The 18,977-nt window shown below is 37.6% G+C and overlaps 1 protein-coding gene across 1 annotated transcript in view; it reads left to right on the top strand.

Moving 5' to 3' along the window:
• The window catches only part of pkd1l2b (polycystic kidney disease 1 like 2b), a 51,645-nt gene that overhangs the window by 7,503 nt on the left and 25,165 nt on the right, over positions 1-18,977 (top strand). The window contains exons 4-15 of the mRNA XM_056265781.1: positions 9,520-9,630; positions 10,715-10,796; positions 11,710-11,821; positions 11,976-12,111; positions 12,202-12,335; positions 12,458-12,598; positions 12,680-12,829; positions 14,187-14,311; positions 14,412-14,532; positions 15,007-15,132; positions 17,917-18,142; positions 18,236-18,426. Coding sequence (XP_056121756.1) covers positions 9,520-9,630; positions 10,715-10,796; positions 11,710-11,821; positions 11,976-12,111; positions 12,202-12,335; positions 12,458-12,598; positions 12,680-12,829; positions 14,187-14,311; positions 14,412-14,532; positions 15,007-15,132; positions 17,917-18,142; positions 18,236-18,426 — 1,655 coding nt within the window. The remainder of the gene's footprint in view (positions 1-9,519; positions 9,631-10,714; positions 10,797-11,709; positions 11,822-11,975; positions 12,112-12,201; positions 12,336-12,457; positions 12,599-12,679; positions 12,830-14,186; positions 14,312-14,411; positions 14,533-15,006; positions 15,133-17,916; positions 18,143-18,235; positions 18,427-18,977) is intronic.

Here is an 18,977-nt window from a genome sequence, read left to right as displayed (position 1 = left end):
CTAATGCATTTCTGCCCATTTCGTGGCGCTGTTTCTCGGCCGCCTCAGAGGGTGCGTTAAATTTGACATTGTCCCATTAGACTAGAGCTCCTACTCTGACGAAATCCACATTTTGAGTAGTTTTTACTGTAGAATTTCTTTTTAATGAATTTTTGAATTTTGCACTTAAGACAGTGCACAATAAGCTGCCTAATGCATTTTCTGCCCATTTCGTGGCGCTGTTTCTCGGCCGCCTCAGAGGGTGCGTTAAATTTGACAAAGTCCCAATAGAGTAGAGCTACTACTCTAACGAAATCCAAATTTTGAGCAGTTTTTACTGTAGATTTTTTTTTTAATGAATTTTTGAAGTTTGCTTTTTACAGTGCACAATAAGCCGCCTAATGCATTTTCTGCCCATTCTGCGGCGCTGTTTCTCGGCCGCCTCAGAGGGTGCGTTAAATTTGACAAAGTCCCATTAGACTAGAGCTCCTACTCTGACGAAATCCACATTTTGAGCAGTTTTTACTGTAGAATGTTTTTTTAATGAATTTTTGAATTTTGTACTTTAGACAGTGCACAATAAGCCGCCTAATGCATTTCTGCCCATTTCGTGGCGCTGTTTCTCGGCCGCCTCAGAGGGTGCGTTAAATTTGACATTGTCCCATTAGACTAGAGCTCCTACTCTGACGAAATCCACATTTTGAGCAGTTTTTACTGTAGAATTTTTTTTTAATGAATTTTTGAATTTTGCACTTTAGACAGTGCACAATAAGCTGCCTAATGCATTTTCTGCCCATTTCGTGGCGCTGTTTCTCGGCCGCCTCAGAGGGTGCGTTAAATTTGACAAAGTCCCATTAGACTAGAGCTCCTACTCTAACGAAATCCAAATTTTGAGCAGTTTTTACTGTAGAATTTTATTTTAATGAATTTTTGAAGTTTGCTTTTTACAGTGCACAATAAGCCGCCTAATGCATTTTCTGCCCAATCTGCGGCGCTGTTTCTCGGCTGCCTCAGAGGGTGCGTTAAATTTGACATTGTCCCATTAGACTAGAGCTCCTACTCTAACGAAATCCACATTTTGAGCAGTTTTTACTGTAGAATGTTTTTTTAATGAATTTTTGAAGTTTGCTTTTTACAGTGCACAATAAGCCGCCTAATGCATTTTCTGCCCAATCTGCGGCGCTGTTTCTCGGCTGCCTCAGAGGGTGCGTTAAATTTGACAAAGTCCCATTAGACTAGAGCTCCTACTCTAACGAAATCCAAATTTTGAGCAGTTTTTACTGTAGAATTTTATTTTAATGAATTTTTGAAGTTTGCTTTTTACAGTGCACAATAAGCCGCCTAATGCATTTTCTGCCCAATCTGCGGCGCTGTTTCTCGGCTGCCTCAGAGGGTGCGTTAAATTTGACATTGTCCCATTAGACTAGAGCTCCTACTCTAACGAAATCCACATTTTGAGCAGTTTTTACTGTAGAATTTTATTTTAATGAATTTTTGAAGTTTGCTTTTTACAGTGCACAATAAGCCGCCTAATGCATTTTCTGCCCAATCTGCGGCGCTGTTTCTCGGCTGCCTCAGAGGGTGCGTTAAATTTGACATTGTCCCATTAGACTAGAGCTCCTACTCTGACGAAATCCACATTTTGAGTAGTTTTTACTGTAGAATTTCTTTTTAATGAATTTTTGAATTTTGCACTTAAGACAGTGCACAATAAGCTGCCTAATGCATTTTCTGCCCATTTCGTGGCGCTGTTTCTCGGCCGCCTCAGAGGGTGCGTTAAATTTGACAAAGTCCCAATAGAGTAGAGCTACTACTCTAACGAAATCCAAATTTTGAGCAGTTTTTACTGTAGAATTTTTTTTTGTATGAATTTTTTACCTTGACATGTTAAACATAGCTTGACTAGATACCTGTTAAAGAGAATAATCATGCTTTACACAGGTTGCAGTGAGAATACACAATCAATTATTGCTACAGGTGCAGCTTAAATAGAACATCACATGGCATGGACACATGACAAACACACCTGAGAGGAATCCACAATAATTGGGAGCACACTCATTAACCAATCAATCAATTAACATGACACATTACACAATGCACAAATACGCCTTTCTGCAGTGTGTTATGAGTTCAAAGCTTCACAAAACAATGATTCCACAGTAAAAACTGCTCCAGATTTGGATTTCAATAGGAACAGCTGTCCTATAACGGGACAATGTCCACTTTAACGCACCCTCTGAGGCGGCCGAGAAACAGCGCAGCCAAATGGGCCTAAGGCGCAATACGCCTCTTTGTGCATTGGGTTATGTAAAGTTCAAAGCTTCACAAAACAATAATTCCACAGTAAAACTGCTCAAGATTTGGATTTCATTAAGAACAGCTGTCCTATAACGGGACAATGTCCACTTTAACGCACCCTCTGAGGCGGCCGAGAAACAGCGCCACCAATTGGGCCTAAGGCGCAATACGCTCTGTGCATTGTGAAAAGTCAAGTCCAAAGCTTCATAAAACAATAATTCCACAGTAAAACTGCTCAAGATTTGGATTTCATTAAGAACAGCTGTCCTATAACGGGACAATGTCCACTTTAACGCACCCTCTGAGGCGGCCGAGAAACAGCGCCACCAATTGGGCCTAAGGCGCAATACGCTCTGTGCATTGTGAAAAATCAAGTCCAAAGCTTCATAAAACAATAATTCCACAGTAAAAAAAATCTACAGTAAAACCTGTTTAAAATGTGGATTTCGTTAGAGGAGTAGCTCTACTATAATAGGATAATGTCAAATTTAACGCACCCTCTGATGCGGCCGAGAAACAGCGCCGTGAAATGGGCAGAAAAATGTATTAGGCGGCTCATTGTGCATTGTGTAAAGTGCCAAGTTCAAAGACTCATAAAAATAATATTCTACAGTAAAAACTGGTCAAAATTTGGATTTCGTTAAAGGAGTAGCTCTGTTATAATGGGACAATGTCCAATTTAACACACCCTCTGAGGCGGCCGTGAAACAGCGCCCCGAACTGGGCAGAAAATGTATTTGGCGGCTCTTTGTGCACTGTAAAATGCAAAATTAAAAGATTCATAGAAAAAAAATTCTACAGTAAAAACTGCTCAAACTGTGGATTTCATCAGAGGAACAGCTGTCCTATAATAGGATAATGTCCAATTTAACGCAACCTCTGAGGCGGCCGAGAAACAGCGCCGCGAAATGGGCAGAAAATGTGTTAGGCTGCTTATTGTTCACTGTCTAAAGTACAAAATTCTAAACTTCATAAAAAACCAATTCTACAGTAAAAACTGCTCAAAATGTGGATTTCGTCAGAGTAGGAGCTTTAGTCTAATGGGACAATGTCAAATTTAACGCACCCTCTGAGGCGGCCGAGAAACAGCGCCACGAAATGGGCAGAAAATGCATTAGGCAGCTTATTGTGCACTGTAAAAAGCAAACTTCAAAAATTCATTAAAAAAACATTCTACAGTAAAAACTGCTCAAAATGTGGATTTCGTCAGAGTAGGAGCTCTAGTCTAATGGGACTTTGTCAAATTTAACGCACCCTCTGAGGCGGCCGAGAAACAGCGCCACGAAATGGGCAGAAAATGCATTAGGCGGCTTATTGTGCACTGTAAAAAGCAAACTTCAAAAAATTCATAAAAAAAAAAATCTACAGTAAAAACTGCTCAAAATTTGGATTTCGTTAGAGTAGGAGCTCTAGTCTAATGGGACTTTGTCAAATTTAACGCACCCTCTGAGGCGGCCGAGAAACAGCGCCACGAAATGGGCAGAAAATGCATTAGGCAGCTTATTGTGCACTGTCTAAAGTGCAAAATTCAAAAATTCATTAAAAAAAAATTCTACAGTAAAAACTGCTCAAAATGTGGATTTCGTCAGAGTAGGAGCTCTAGTCTAATGGGACTTTGTCAAATTTAACGCACCCTCTGAGGCGGCCGAGAAACAGCGCCACGAAATGGGCAGAAAATGCATTAGGCAGCTTATTGTGCACTGTCTAAAGTGCAAAATTCAAAAATCCATTAAAAAAAATTCTACAGTAAAAACTGCTCAAAATGTGGATTTCGTCAGAGTAGGAGCTCTAGTCTAATGGGACAATGTCAAATTTAACGCACCCTCTGAGGCGGCCGAGAAACAGCGCCACGAAATGGGCAGAAATGCATTAGGCGGCTTATTGTGCACTGTCTAAAGTACAAAATTCAAAAATTCATTAAAAAAAAAATCTACAGTAAAAACTGCTAAAAATGTGGATTTCGTCAGAGTTCGAGCTCTAGTCTAATGGGACAATGTCAAATTTAACGCACCCTCTGAGGCGGCCGAGAAACAGCGCCACGAAATGGGCAGAAATGCATTAGGCGGCTTATTGTGCACTGTCTTAAGTGCAAAATTCAAAAATTCATTAAAAAAAAATACTACAGTAAAAACTGCTCAAAATGTGGATTTCGTCAGAGTAGGAGCTTTAGTCTAATGGGACAATGTCAAATTTAACGCACCCTCTGAGGCAGCCGAGAAACAGCGCCGCAGAATGGGCAGAAAATGCATTAGGCAGCTTATTGTGCACTGTAAAAAGCAAAATTCAAAAATTCATTAAAATAAAATTCTACAGTAAAAACTGCTCAAAATTTGGATTTCATTAGAGTAGGAGCTCTAGTCTAATGGGACTTTGTCAAATTTAACGCACCCTCTGAGGCGGCCGAGAAACAGCGCCACGAAATGGGCAGAAAATGCATTAGGCGGCTTATTGTGCACTGTAAAAAGCAAACTTCAAAAAATTCATTAAAAAAAAAATCTACAGTAAAAACTGCTCAAAATTTGGATTTCGTTAGAGTAGGAGCTCTAGTCTAATGGGACTTTGTCAAATTTAACGCACCCTCTGAGGCGGCCGAGAAACAGCGCCACGAAATGGGCAGAAAATGCATTAGGCAGCTTATTGTGCACTGTCTAAAGTGCAAAATTCAAAAATTCATTAAAAAAACATTCTACAGTAAAAACTGCTCAAACTGTGGATTTCGTCAGAGTAGGAGCTCTAGTCTAATGGGACTTTGTCAAATTTAACGCACCCTCTGAGGCGGCCGAGAAACAGCGCCACGAAATGGGCAGAAAATGCATTAGGCAGCTTATTGTGCACTGTCTAAAGTGCAAAATTCAAAAATTCATTAAAAAAAAATTCTACAGTAAAAACTGCTCAAAATGTGGATTTCGTCAGAGTAGGAGCTCTAGTCTAATGGGACAATGTCAAATTTAACGCACCCTCTGAGGCGGCCGAGAAACAGCGCCACGAAATGGGCAGAAATGCATTAGGCGGCTTATTGTGCACTGTCTAAAGTACAAAATTCAAAAATTCATAAAAAAAAAAATCTACAGTAAAAACTGCTAAAAATGTGGATTTCGTCAGAGTTCGAGCTCTAGTCTAATGGGACAATGTCAAATTTAACGCACCCTCTGAGGCGGCCGAGAAACAGCGCCACGAAATGGGCAGAAATGCATTAGGCGGCTTATTGTGCACTGTCTAAAGTACAAAATTCAAAAATTCATAAAAAAAAAAATCTACAGTAAAAACTGCTAAAAATGTGGATTTCGTCAGAGTTCGAGCTCTAGTCTAATGGGACAATGTCAAATTTAACGCACCCTCTGAGGCGGCCGAGAAACAGCGCCACGAAATGGGCAGAAATGCATTAGGCGGCTTATTGTGCACTGTCTTAAGTGCAAAATTCAAAAATTCATAAAAAAAAAATACTACAGTAAAAACTGCTCAAAATGTGGATTTCGTCAGAGTAGGAGCTTTAGTCTAATGGGACAATGTCAAATTTAACGCACCCTCTGAGGCAGCCGAGAAACAGCGCCGCAGAATGGGCAGAAAATGCATTAGGCAGCTTATTGTGCACTGTAAAAAGCAAAATTCAAAAATTCATTAAAATAAAATTCTACAGTAAAAACTGCTCAAAATTTGGATTTCATTAGAGTAGGAGCTCTAGTCTAATGGGACTTTGTCAAATTTAACGCACCCTCTGAGGCGGCCGAGAAACAGCGCCACGAAATGGGCAGAAAATGCATTAGGCAGCTTATTGTGCACTGTCTAAAGTGCAAAATTTAAAAATTAATTAAACAAAAATTCTACAGTAAAAACTCCTCAAAATGTGGATTTCGTCAGAGTAGGAGCTCTAGTCTAATGGGACTTTGTCAAATTTAACGCACCCTCTGAGGCGGCCGAGAAACAGCGCCACGAAATGGGCAGAAAATGTATTAGGCGGCTTATTGTGCACTGTAAAAACCAAACTTCAAAAAAATCATTAAAAAAAAAATCTACAGTAAAAACTGCTCAAAATTTGGATTTCGTTAGAGTAGGAGCTCTAGTCTAATGGGACTTTGTCAAATTTAACGCACCCTCTGAGGCGGCCGAGAAACAGCGCCACGAAATGGGCAGAAAATGCATTAGGCAGCTTATTGTGCACTGTCTAAAGTGCAAAATTCAAAAATTCATTAAAAAAACATTCTACAGTAAAAACTGCTCAAAATGTGGATTTCGTCAGAGTAGGAGCTCTAGTCTAATGGGACTTTGTCAAATTTAACGCACCCTCTGAGGCGGCTGAGAAACAGCGCCACGAAATGGGCAGAAAATGCATTAGGCAGCTTATTGTGCACTGTCTAAAGTGCAAAATTCAAAAATTCATTAAAAAAAAATTCTACAGTAAAAACTGCTCAAAATGTGGATTTCGTCAGAGTAGGAGCTCTAGTCTAATGGGACAATGTCAAATTTAACGCACCCTCTGAGGCGGCCGAGAAACAGCGCCACGAAATGGGCAGAAATGCATTAGGCGGCTTATTGTGCACTGTCTAAAGTACAAAATTCAAAAATTCATTAAAAAAAAAATCTACAGTAAAAACTGCTAAAAATGTGGATTTCGTCAGAGTTCGAGCTCTAGTCTAATGGGACAATGTCAAATTTAACGCACCCTCTGAGGCGGCCGAGAAACAGCGCCACGAAATGGGCAGAAATGCATTAGGCGGCTTATTGTGCACTGTCTAAAGTACAAAATTCAAAAATTCATTAAAAAAAAATTCTACAGTAAAAACTGCTAAAAATGTGGATTTCGTCAGAGTTCGAGCTCTAGTCTAATGGGACAATGTCAAATTTAACGCACCCTCTGAGGCAGCCGAGAAACAGCGCCGCAGAATGGGCAGAAAATGCATTAGGCAGCTTATTGTGCACTGTAAAAAGCAAAATTCAAAAATTCATTAAAATAAAATTCTACAGTAAAAACTGCTCAAAATTTGGATTTCGTTAGAGTAGGAGCTCTAGTCTAATGGGACTTTGTCAAATTTAACGCACCCTCTGAGGCGGCCGAGAAACAGCGCCACGAAATGGGCAGAAAATGCATTAGGTAGCTTATTGTGCACTGTCTAAAGTGCTAAATTTAAAAATTAATTAAACAAAAATTCTACAGTAAAAACTCCTCAAAATGTGGATTTCGTCAGAGTAGGAGCTCTAGTCTAATGGGACTTTGTCAAATTTAACGCACCCTCTGAGGCGGCCGAGAAACAGCGCCACGAAATGGGCAGAAAATGCATTAGGCAGCTTTTTGTGCACTGTCTAAAGTGCAAAATTAAAAAATTCATTAAAAAAAAATTCTACAGTAAAAACTGCTCAAAATGTGGATTTCGTCAGAGTAGGAGCTCTAGTCTAATGGGACAATGTCAAATTTAACGCACCCTCTGAGGCGGCCGAGAAACAGCGCCGCAGAATGGGCAGAAAATGCATTAGGCGGCTTATTGTGCACTGTCTAAAGTGCAAAATTAAAAAATTCCATCAAATACAGCTAAGATATAGAGCCCCCAATTGAGCCAACAATGCAATGGCTTTTTATACAGTAAAACGTGAAATTGTGCATGATTATATTCAAGCAGATACAGGGTAAAACATCAGTAAAACCAAATAGGCCAACAATGTGATAACTCTTCTGTATTTTGTCAGATTGGGTCCATATCTTTCTAATGTACAGTAACCATGCAATGGCACTTTCAAGTCAATGCAATTGAATTTAATTAGTCATTTGTATAACCCTTTTCACAATACATATAATTTCAAGGCAGCTTTACAGAAAATGCAGGTTTCTATGTTACAAAACCACAATAGGATTTAATGAGATGATATCAGAAAGTACAGTTATAAGATACCACAAATTATAGTATTTACAAATATCATATATGCATCTAAGCAAAATTAATGTGTTAAAGCAATTATAAATAGATCATTTTGTATAATCATTCATGTTTGATGTTCTGGAGTCCTTGCAAGGGTAGGTTTCATCTATTCAAATGTGCTGGGTCATCTGAAGTCTTCATAAGAGGCTGGATCCAAGCTGGAGCATAATCTCAGTACCTTGTGAAATTCTAATTTGTAATAATAATAATAATAATTTAAAAAAAACATGTATTGAATACATTCAAATGATGTTATTTGCAATAATTAAAGAATAATGTAGGCCTAATTATATTTTAACAGACATTTATGTGTTATTATTATTTATTTACCTTTCAAAATACTTTATTATTCTTTTCTGGAAAAATATAAACAATACAAACAGGGTCTCTAATAAGTGTGAATAAGTGAAAAACCACACGGTCCCTAAATTGAGCTGATGACATACAATAATTAAAGAATAATGTAGCCTAATTATATTTATGTGCTTTAATATTTGTACAGTCCATTTTCGCTGATATATCAGTGTTATTTGCTTTTAAACATTTTTTATTATCATTTTATTCGGAATATAGACCCAAAAGTAACACAATCCCTTTAAAAACGCGAAAAAGAGAAAACCGCACGGTCCCTAAGTTGAGCGTCAATAAGAAGCCAGCAAACGCGGAAGTTCGCGTCATTTAAGGTGGAACGGATAGCGTCAATAAGAAGCTGCGAATAAGAAGCTGGATTCAGCCTCGTGAACTATTGCAGGTGTTTAGTAGGCCTACATAGGTAATCCGAGAGCATCCTTTTATTTCTAAACCTTTAATGAGTCTTAGTGTCTCCACCTGTCAAGGACAGACAGTGCTTTTGTGTGGTACTTGTGAATTGATGCTCTTTTTCTGGCTTCTTTCTTTTAATTCGAATGCAGAGCAAACAATATGAAATCTGAAATGCAAACAGAGCTTCTTTTACCTGAATATGCAGGGCTCCTGCGGTTTAATATTTCATCATACTGCATGTAAAGCTGGAAAACAAAGCGAACTTGGAAAAAAAGACCAATGTATTGATAGTTCAATAGGAACTAATGGACCTGAAAAAAGTCTCATTAGGCTAAAGAATTGTGAGCATATTTATTTGTGAACATACATATTTACAGAGGATTCAGGCAATCTCTTTGTGAAGATGATTCTTCTGTTTCAATAGTACTTTACTGTTGTTGTCAAAGTGCTTAGTGTTTAAAAAGCATTGAGAATCTCTGCATCTGTTCTTTTACTGCATCTCAGTAATGCTGTTTTGGCTGGCTACAGTGATGAATAGTAATGATGAGGTTTGTTGTTGCCTTCCAAGAGCTGTGTAATGGACAGCAGGTTTGCACGGCTGTGGCAGACGGTTCATCTTCTGGAGAGCCGTGTCCTGACCTAGGAAGTTACCTGTCTGTGGAATACCACTGCAAAAGCCGTGAGAGCTCTTTTATATTCTCTAACGCACAGTATATTATCCATGCAGTAAACGGTTAAACTCAGAGTAAAACTTTGTGCTACAAAGCAAGCGTGTTTTTATGGAAGCCCAAAAATCATGCTTTGGTGAATCATACATTCTGAGTCATAATTATGACTTTAAAAGGTCAAAATTATGACATGCCGTAAACTATTTGCGCTACATACCAGTGCGTTTTTACGAAAGCCCATTTCTGCCACTTAAGAAAAGAATCGTGCTTTGGCAAATCATAATTTTGACATTTTTAAGGTGACGTAGTTACATTGTACTTGCTCAAATAAGTACTGAGTAATATTAATTAAATACATGTACTATAGAGTTGCGGTTAGGGTTTGGTTTAGGGTTAGTTACTTGTAATTATGCATAATTTACTGTTATTACTATAGTAATAAACATGTAGTAATGTGTAACTGTCGCCTTAAAATAAAGTGTTACCCGTCCCTAAGTCATAATTAGGACATAAAAAGTCATAGTTATGACATAGGGACATGGTGATGGAAAACATGAGATGGGAGGAAAAATTATATGTCAATGCTGCTGCGTTCTCTCGCAAAAAACGTTGTATTCCCTCAAAAAAACGTTTGCGTTCGCTCATTAAGAACGCAACGATTCTCGGGGGAAAGCAAAAGCATTTACATATAATTTTTCCTCCCATCTCATATTTTTCTCATTCCATGTCCTTATAGGCTCCGTATAATTTAGCCTTTTATCTCATCCATTAGTATGCATAATTTTGACTTGGTATGTCATAATTATGACATTGTTTTAATTTTGTTATATTTAACATTTACCAAAGCATGATTTGTTTTTCTTCATATTGTTTATTTTACTTATATATGCAATTAAACACTGTTTTTAAACACATTCAATTTACAAATGGCTGCATTTTAAAATAAAGTGGATAGAGAAACATACTAATGATACGTTTTAGAATCAATCTTAGAATAAATAACCTATATGTGAAGACCTGCGTTTAGGATGAAAAAAAGGGTATGGTTGACTTGACTTCTATTTCACCAAACAATGTATATTTTCCATAATGCAGAAGCCTCTGGTGTTATTGTGAAAAGATCTGCAGATGATGGTGGAGAAGAATCGTTTGTTAAGGTGATCAAATTGATTTTTCAGTGTGATGCAGTTATACGTTTTTATACTTTTATTTATTCACTTTAAACACATTTTTCATGAAAGGTCTTTAAACAGCTTGTCAAGGTTTATTTTGTCATGATGACACCTTTCCTCTAACAAGAAATGATTTTAGGAAATTTCATGGACTTAGTTATTAAAAATTATGAACCAACAAATGGTGAACATTTTTCCCCCCTACTTACAATATTTATTTACTGAAAATCCTAAACAGGTGTCTGTCTCAAATTCAATATCTATGTAATAGTTCTAGGGATTCTCATTACTTTATTTAACATTTTTTACTTTAGTCATTTTCAATGTGGAAACGGATGAATTTATCATTAAGATTGATTCTTAAATGCTGCTTTCCTAAACCTTTTTAAGTATCAAAGTACTCAGAGACAGGACACTCGCAAAGGGGGTAAAGACAAACCAGATGAGAAAGGGATTTGTTATTCTGATGGACAGGATACAGCCACTTTGAAAATCAGGTAAGACACATTTTTGTGACGTTTATTTTCCATTACCTTGAACTCTGGGAAAAAAAGGGTAACACTTTATCTTGGTAGTCCACTTTAGACATTCTACTAACTACAAGTAACATTATTAGTAGACTGTCTCTTTAATATCTGCTAACACTTTATTTTGATGCTCCTCCAACAGACATTCTACTGACTATAACTTTGCAAATACACTTAAACTTATTCTACTAACCCAAACCTAACAGTCTACTAATACTCTAATAAGAGTTAGTTGATATGTAGTTGCAAAGTTACTTAAATGTCTAAAGTGGACCATTGAAATAAAGTGTATCCAAAAAAAAGTTGTATTTACTTGCTGAGGCTTTCATAACTTTTGTTGGATGAAGTTTATGAAGAAAGTTGATCTGTATGTATTTGTATTTTCTCCCAGCTGCTCAAATTGTATAAATAAGCCTGATAAAATCTATTTGAAGCTAGAAAACCCTAACTGTGATAAAACTAACTGGTATGTGGAAGGAGACAGTAAGTCAAAGAAAAAGAAGGTAAGTACTGTCTATTTCAAATGATGTTATTTTCAACATTACTATATACTGAATCAAATTGCTATAGCTTTTTAACTTTTGCAATGATATGCAGATGCTTCTCTAATTTTTATAATAACTGGCTTTTTTCACATATACATTGTTCTGCTTCTAGGAAGACAGTTTTAAGGAAGACTGCTTAAAAAATGGCAAAAAGGTGCTGAAACTACAAGACGATGATGATGACACATTGGAAGTTAAAGCTAAAGAGATTGGATCTTTCAAGAAGGACATCCTCGTTGTGGTGGCTTGTGCGTTGATTTCACTTTTTTTTAATACAGAATCAAATGCATTACATCAATGTGCAAAGGGCATCTAATAACTATTTCTGTATGATTTAGGCCAAAAAGGTGGAACAACTTCTTATGGGGAGTTCATCATAGTCTATTCCTTAATAGAGATAGACAAGAATAAGCTCAAGGAAGACGTCAAAAAACTATTGACTCTAACTAATAGAGCAGACGACACAGAAGAGGTAAAAAGGATGAAAAATATATAATTAACAAGACTTAATTTGTAGGTCTAGCAATGAAAAAAGGTGTTTTTGTGGTTTTCCACACCAATCTATATTCTCAAATATCCATTTCCCACTTCCAGATCAAAGAGGATCTTCTTTTAGATATAAGTGCATTGTTAGAAGACTCTGAGGAACTCCAGGAACCCTCAGACGTACAGTTCTATGCTGATGTTTTGAAGAGCATCATTAAAGATGAGGGCAAAGTGAATGTTAATGCTCAGGTAGCACTGTGACCAAAAACATCATTAGACATGTGATTAAATGTTACGTATAATGGCTGATGAGGCATTTTTCTTTCACAGGAGCTTGCTGGTTCCATACTAGAGGTTCTTAGTGAATCCCTCACATCCTTCGATCTGACTCCAGATAACATCATTGCACTAACTGGAACAGTCAAAATCCTCCTTGAGTCCGCTAGTCACATTCTCGGTGCCTTCAATAACGACAAAGAGGTACGTTTTTTTTTTACAAAAATTGTCTGATTAAACCTGCAGATCTATTCTTTCTTAGGATTGTTGGTTTAAAGACCACACTGAAAAAAAAAATCAAACTGTTTAAAGTTTCCGGTTTAAGCATGTTTTGTTCCCCATAGAAAAAAAGGTAACACTTTATTTCGATGGTCCACTTTAGACATTTTACTAACTATAAGTAACTGTGCAACTACATGTCGACTATCTCTCATTAGTATTAGTAGGCTGTCAGCTAAATATCTGCTAACATTTTATTTTGATGCTCCTCCAACAGACATTACTACGTTAACTTACTTTACTAACCTGAACCCCCAACCTAACAGTCTAGTCTACTAATACTCTAATGAGAGTTAGTTGACATGTAGTTGCAAAGTTAGCACATGATCAAATAAAGTGCATTTTCGCTTGACATCAGAGTGTTGAAGTGCAGAACACACACTGTTTAGCTTCACTGACTGCAGAAATTAATCTGGGTTTAATTATTATTTAATTTTTCAGGTGTTTTTTTTAAGTACATAACAGAAAATATGATTTTAAAAAGACATCACAAAAATGAAGGTCTTTCAAATTGGTAGTAAGTAAAGTATGTTAAACACTGACTAACAAAGTGTTTTTTAGTCTTATCTTAAGTTAAAATGTACGGAGCCCCTAAAGGGACATGGTGGTGGAAAAAAAGATGAGATGGGAGGAAAAATAGTAATAAGTCAATGCTCTCTTGCAAATGATGCGTTCCCCCAAGAAACGTTTGAGTTCTTTGCGAGCCAATGCAAATTTCTCGGGGGAGCGCAAAACTTTGCGAGAGAACGCAAAGACGCATTGACATATTTTTTTTTCCCTCCCATCTCACATTTTTTCCATCACCATGTCCCTTTAGTGGCTCTATAAAAATTCTACTATCACAGTATAGTTCATTTAACGCTTGGTGAAATTAAGATGTAAAAACCCAAAGAAATATCACTTTGATTAAGTAAATTGTATGGCCTTTATAATAAATAATCTTTTTACTTTGTGTCAATGTTTTTGTCTTTGGGAAAATAAATATTTTGGATTCAAATATTTAATCTAAATTTGAGGTTTGATGCAAAACAATATAATTTGAGAGATAAATAATAAATGTGGCTGTAACAAATTAGATTTTTTTTTTTTTTTAAGTTGATGCAAAATATAATTTTGTTCAGTCCATGTTAAACTGCATGACACAGAAGCTTTTTTTGTTGCTGATCCGAGATTATCTAGCAGTGTGGACCAGTTAATGACTAGGTGTTGACTACCTGCTATCATGTTCTTAAACAGTTAACTAAGTGAAGAAATCTACTGATGTATTCTCATTTCCTTTTAGTCTGACATCAATGGTTATGTGGTCAATGTAGTGGACAATGTGCAGTCATTCCTGCTAATAAATAAATTACCTGATCTGGAGCCCGACATCATCATCACTCCTCATGTCAGTGTTTACGTCAACAGGTAGGACAATCAGAGTTCAATTAATCACTGTGATCAGTGGAAATAAAACTGAACATTGAAAACATTTTGTGTGAGTTTTGATTTTTTTTTTCCTGGTTAGGTTATCTCCACCTAACCTCCAGAAAGAGCCTTTCAGTGTCCAGAACAGTCTAACCAGCTTCAAGCTTCCAAATCTGGGCTCTGATATAATACTGCCTGTAGATGAGCCAGTGGATGTGAAAGTGAGTGTTTGTCATTCACCACAAGCCGTAAAACATCTATACAAGACTTAATGAGATCATTTATTTGGCCTGCTCCATAGCCCTCCTGTCTTTCATATAATTATTTACTCAAGTTTGTTGAGGAAACATCAGCAAGTGTAAGATTTCTGAGTTCATTTCCATTTCATTTTTCCATTAAAAACCTATTAGTTAAAAGTGCAACTAAAAATGTCACTATTCCTGATGTACAGCAGACTATTTTAATTTGTTTATTCAAAAACATTTAGTCAGGAATGATGCAACCTTTTGAAATGAAATATTCCTCTGAGCCACATTGCTTTAATTTCAGGATTTCAGTTGAAATCCTAGAAATGCACCTGTTTTGACCCTTTCTACAATAACAATGATATAATATAGGTCTGCATTTTATTCAATGCTGTACTACAGATACTTTACACATATGATACAGTACACACACCTGTCCTCTTTTCACAGATGGCACAATTTAACATCGATCCATGGATTGAAGGTCAGCCCATTCATAGTATTGTGGCTGGTTTGTCCCTTTCCAAAACAGACGGCTCTGTCATTCCAGTGGCAAACCTCACTGAGGAGATTGAGGTAAAAAGACGAATGACCTCTTGACAGTAACTAGAGCTGGAAAGGTGCAGTGTGTAATTTATGTGCCACTAGCATCACCAAATGGAATTACAAAAATAACAAATGGACTTGTAAAAGTAATTTTTGAAACTGGGGAAATAAGTTTTCAAAAGCGCTTCTCGTTCTAAACCCCGCTTTTAACCCCGGGTAAAGAAACATTTCAAGCTTGGTAAGCACCTTTTTTAAATCTGGGGTTATGAAACTGTTTTTGCGGTGTTAACTTGCATTGTGGTGCCAAACGTGTACAGTGTTAAACAATGCCATTTTATGCTGCATTCCAGACAACTCGGAATTGGGATTTTTCCATGTCCTACTCGAAAATAACATCTGTAATGTCGCTCAAAGTCATATTTCTGACCTGTGAACTCTGGGCAGATCAATAAACCCCGACCTCAGTGAGACCTGATCTGGTGTCAATTGCTACCTATCAGATTGTGCTGCTAACACTATATTTGCATTGTTTTAAGGGTAGGGGTAGGTATATGGACGTTGCTGTTGGAGAAATAAACATCTGCAAAGTTACAACGCTCAAAGTTCAAAGCAAAGGGAGATATTTTCTTTTAAAGAAATTGCTTTTTAAGGACTACAACAAACGGCTGGTAGGGACTACACAAGCTTCCTCTCGGGTTAGTGACATCACTAACCCTAAAATTGACATAAACCCCGCCCCCTAATCAATATACAGCATACAGAATATGCCAATCAATGACTAGAAGATAACTACACATAAGCTACATAAATTCATCAACTAACCATTCAGAAATGTCCTGTTGCATTCTACATGTTGTCACTTCATCTTGAGACTCTCCATCATTGTCTGACTCCAGTTTGAACATAAAAGGCTAAAGGTTTTAGAAATTTTCAGTGCGTGTCTGTGTGAGGTAAAAGGACACAAGCTGTTGAAGCTCCGCCCTCATTTGCATTTAAAGGGACAGACACAAAAACGGTGCGTTTTTGCTCACCCTCAAAAAGTGACAATTTTAACATGCTATATAAAAAATATCTGTGGGGTATTTTGAGCTAAAACTTCACATACACACTCTGGGGACATCAGAGACTAATTTTACATCTTGTGAAAAGGGCACCCCTTTTATAAAGCCTCAAACCACATGAATATGATGAAGCACAATTTGATAGGTAGCATTTTTCGCTGTAGTAAAATCTGAACGGGTAGCACAAATCATCAGTCCTACTTGCTGCCTCCAGCAAAGAGTAGGGCCCTCTGTCAAAAATGGCACACTTCATATGCACTTACGGTCTTGTGTACTTACAAATAGCTGCCGTGTGCATATGTCCGTTAAGTCCACAAGACCGTAGGACGTCCCATTTGTCATTTTAGTTTTCAGAAGGGTGCTCGCAAGAGAAAACTTCATCCTCGATGAAGACTTTTGCCGAGCCCGCACTGAAGCAAGCTCCACAGTTGACTCCTTCCCGACAGTCAAAGCGACATTACGTCACTAACATGCGTACTTGTTGGAAGACCGCAAAGTGCTTAGTTTGCCATTTGGGACAGGGCGTAGCGCTACCTTGTGTCAAATGTAAAAACACTTTAACATTAGATATTAAGTTTTAACATTCATTTTATTTTAACATTAAAAATTAAGTTACCTTAATTTTTTTGTCTTTTTCAAAGCGATCACTGGCATTTATGTTTTTTTTTTAAAGATTCACTCGTTGTGTCATGGCGACATCTTGTGGTCAAATTCGGGTATTCCACAAGCCAGCAAACCAATTGGGTCAGAGATCGCAGATTCTACCCGACCTAAAATGTCTCGGCATCCATCTAAAAATCTCTGAACAGGAGCATATTAAAACACATATACATTATCTGATCCAGCTTGTAGCTTTCCATTTTCAATTCAGCTTGTTCCTGTTATGTGTCCTCAATCTGGCAACCCGCGTGAGCGTGGATCTGACGAGAATATTCTGAATTTGGACTGCAGTAAACATTTAGGGCCAGATTTACTAACAGCTTGCTCCAGCGAAAACTCTATTTTGGCGTTAAAAAAAACTACTGTCGGGATTTACTAAAGACACGCAGTGAAAAATTAGCGCTGAAAGGGCGTGGACAGGGTTATTTTTGCGGCTGACCTTATTGCATATTGCATTTGTAGTAGTTTCCCTTACAGACGCAAAATTTATAGGAGGAGAGTATTTAAATGAATCATGCAAGGTGATTTACTAAGGTTTGTGCTAGTCAGTTTACTGGTATTTGTGCCATTATTTAATGCCCCAAAAAGCATGTCTTAAACCAGAAAACCTATGGTGTCTGTGTTTTTTTAATTTGCATGTCGTCAGTAGATCAACCGCAGAATTTTCCACTCCTATCATCACTTTTTTGGTTTTGGACTCTCACGCTAATTTGCCCAATTTAATAAATTTGGCCCTTAAACCGCTAGATGTCAATATTACATATACTGCACCTTTAACCCAGGGTTTAGAAATGGACAGTATACCCCTGAATACCCAGGAGTAATCCATAACCCTGGGTAAATTATGATCTGCGTGAAGCAAGATATCCCATGATTCTTATTACCCAGGGTTTAGAACTACCCAGTATGAAAATCCCTTTTAAATTTGATTTAAAAGCTGCCTTGAGTGGGCATGCTTTTGGACAGGGGAAAGAATTTTAACATCATTACTTCAACATTACACTTATTAAAGTTTATGTCATTAGAATTTGTAAATAGTCAAGAGATTTTACTGTTGAAAACTGAAAAATCTTTCACTTCGGTCAATCTCCAGATCTTTTTACCAAGGCTGGTGGACACAGCAGTGAACAGCTCAGTTCTAGATCTGAGAAACTTCAGCACTTCGACGATCAATATAACCACCCCCAACATTCCTCTGGTCTTAAAGTTACGTCCCTCTGAAGAGTTAACACTAGTGGTACTGCTGGGTTATCAGAACTATCCTACTGAGGAAAACCACGTGGCCAAAGTTACACTTCCTCAACAAGGAGATTCACAAGGTGAGTCATTTGCTGGAAACAACACAATGGTTTGTTAACAATCCGAGCTGCAACAAACACTTTTTTTGTACTTTTTGTAATCTTTTCATACAGACCAAAGGTACACATGGGTACTGGGCCCCAGTGACATGGCAATAGACGTGGGCATTTACTTCCTCCTGATACGACCTGTTGTTCCTCCGGGCGTAAAATCTGTTAATGCATCAGTAACAATTACATCCATAACTGCTCAGTGCATTTTCTGGGAAGAAACCAGATCCAACTGGAGTGACTATGGCTGTAGGGTGAGTGAGTGGTGACTTTTTCTTTTTGTGTGCCAATGGTGGAAACTATAAATGTAAACGTTGCTGACCTCTGACCTAATATTAAGGCCCTGTTTACTCCTTGTATTGAGATGCATTTTGGTTGTTCGGATCACAAGTGGACGACGCTAAAAACAGGTGTAAAGCAGGGTCCAAAACGTTTTGAGCTAGCCAGATGGTGTTTAAACTGTTGGCTGAAGACCAAAGTTTGGTTTAAAGATGAAAAACGTACCAAGCACAATGTTCTCTCACCATTCCTGATTTCTAACACACTTGCGGCAGTCAGAGCAGAAACGAAAGCTGCTGCTCTCTGTATGTTTTTCCATTGTCTCGGGTTGTGTTCATATGTAAATTGCGCGAGTTTATTTTGTCCATTAGATCAAAAGATCTGAAAAAGGCCATACATTTACCCTCCCATAGAAGAAATCAAGACAGAAATGGTTAAAAGTGGACAAAAGAGGCAGATTAAAACACCAGGTGTAAACGGGTGTAATCATTCCACTGAAGGCGAGCTTGACGAATCCAAGTGCAAT

Source organism: Rhinichthys klamathensis, unplaced genomic scaffold, assembly GCF_029890125.1.
Source record: "Rhinichthys klamathensis goyatoka isolate OS25496 unplaced genomic scaffold, OSU_Roscu_1.1 h1tg000240l_1, whole genome shotgun sequence".
NCBI classification, from domain to species: domain Eukaryota; kingdom Metazoa; phylum Chordata; class Actinopteri; order Cypriniformes; family Leuciscidae; genus Rhinichthys; species Rhinichthys klamathensis.
This window is presented reverse-complemented; position numbering and strand designations above follow the sequence as displayed.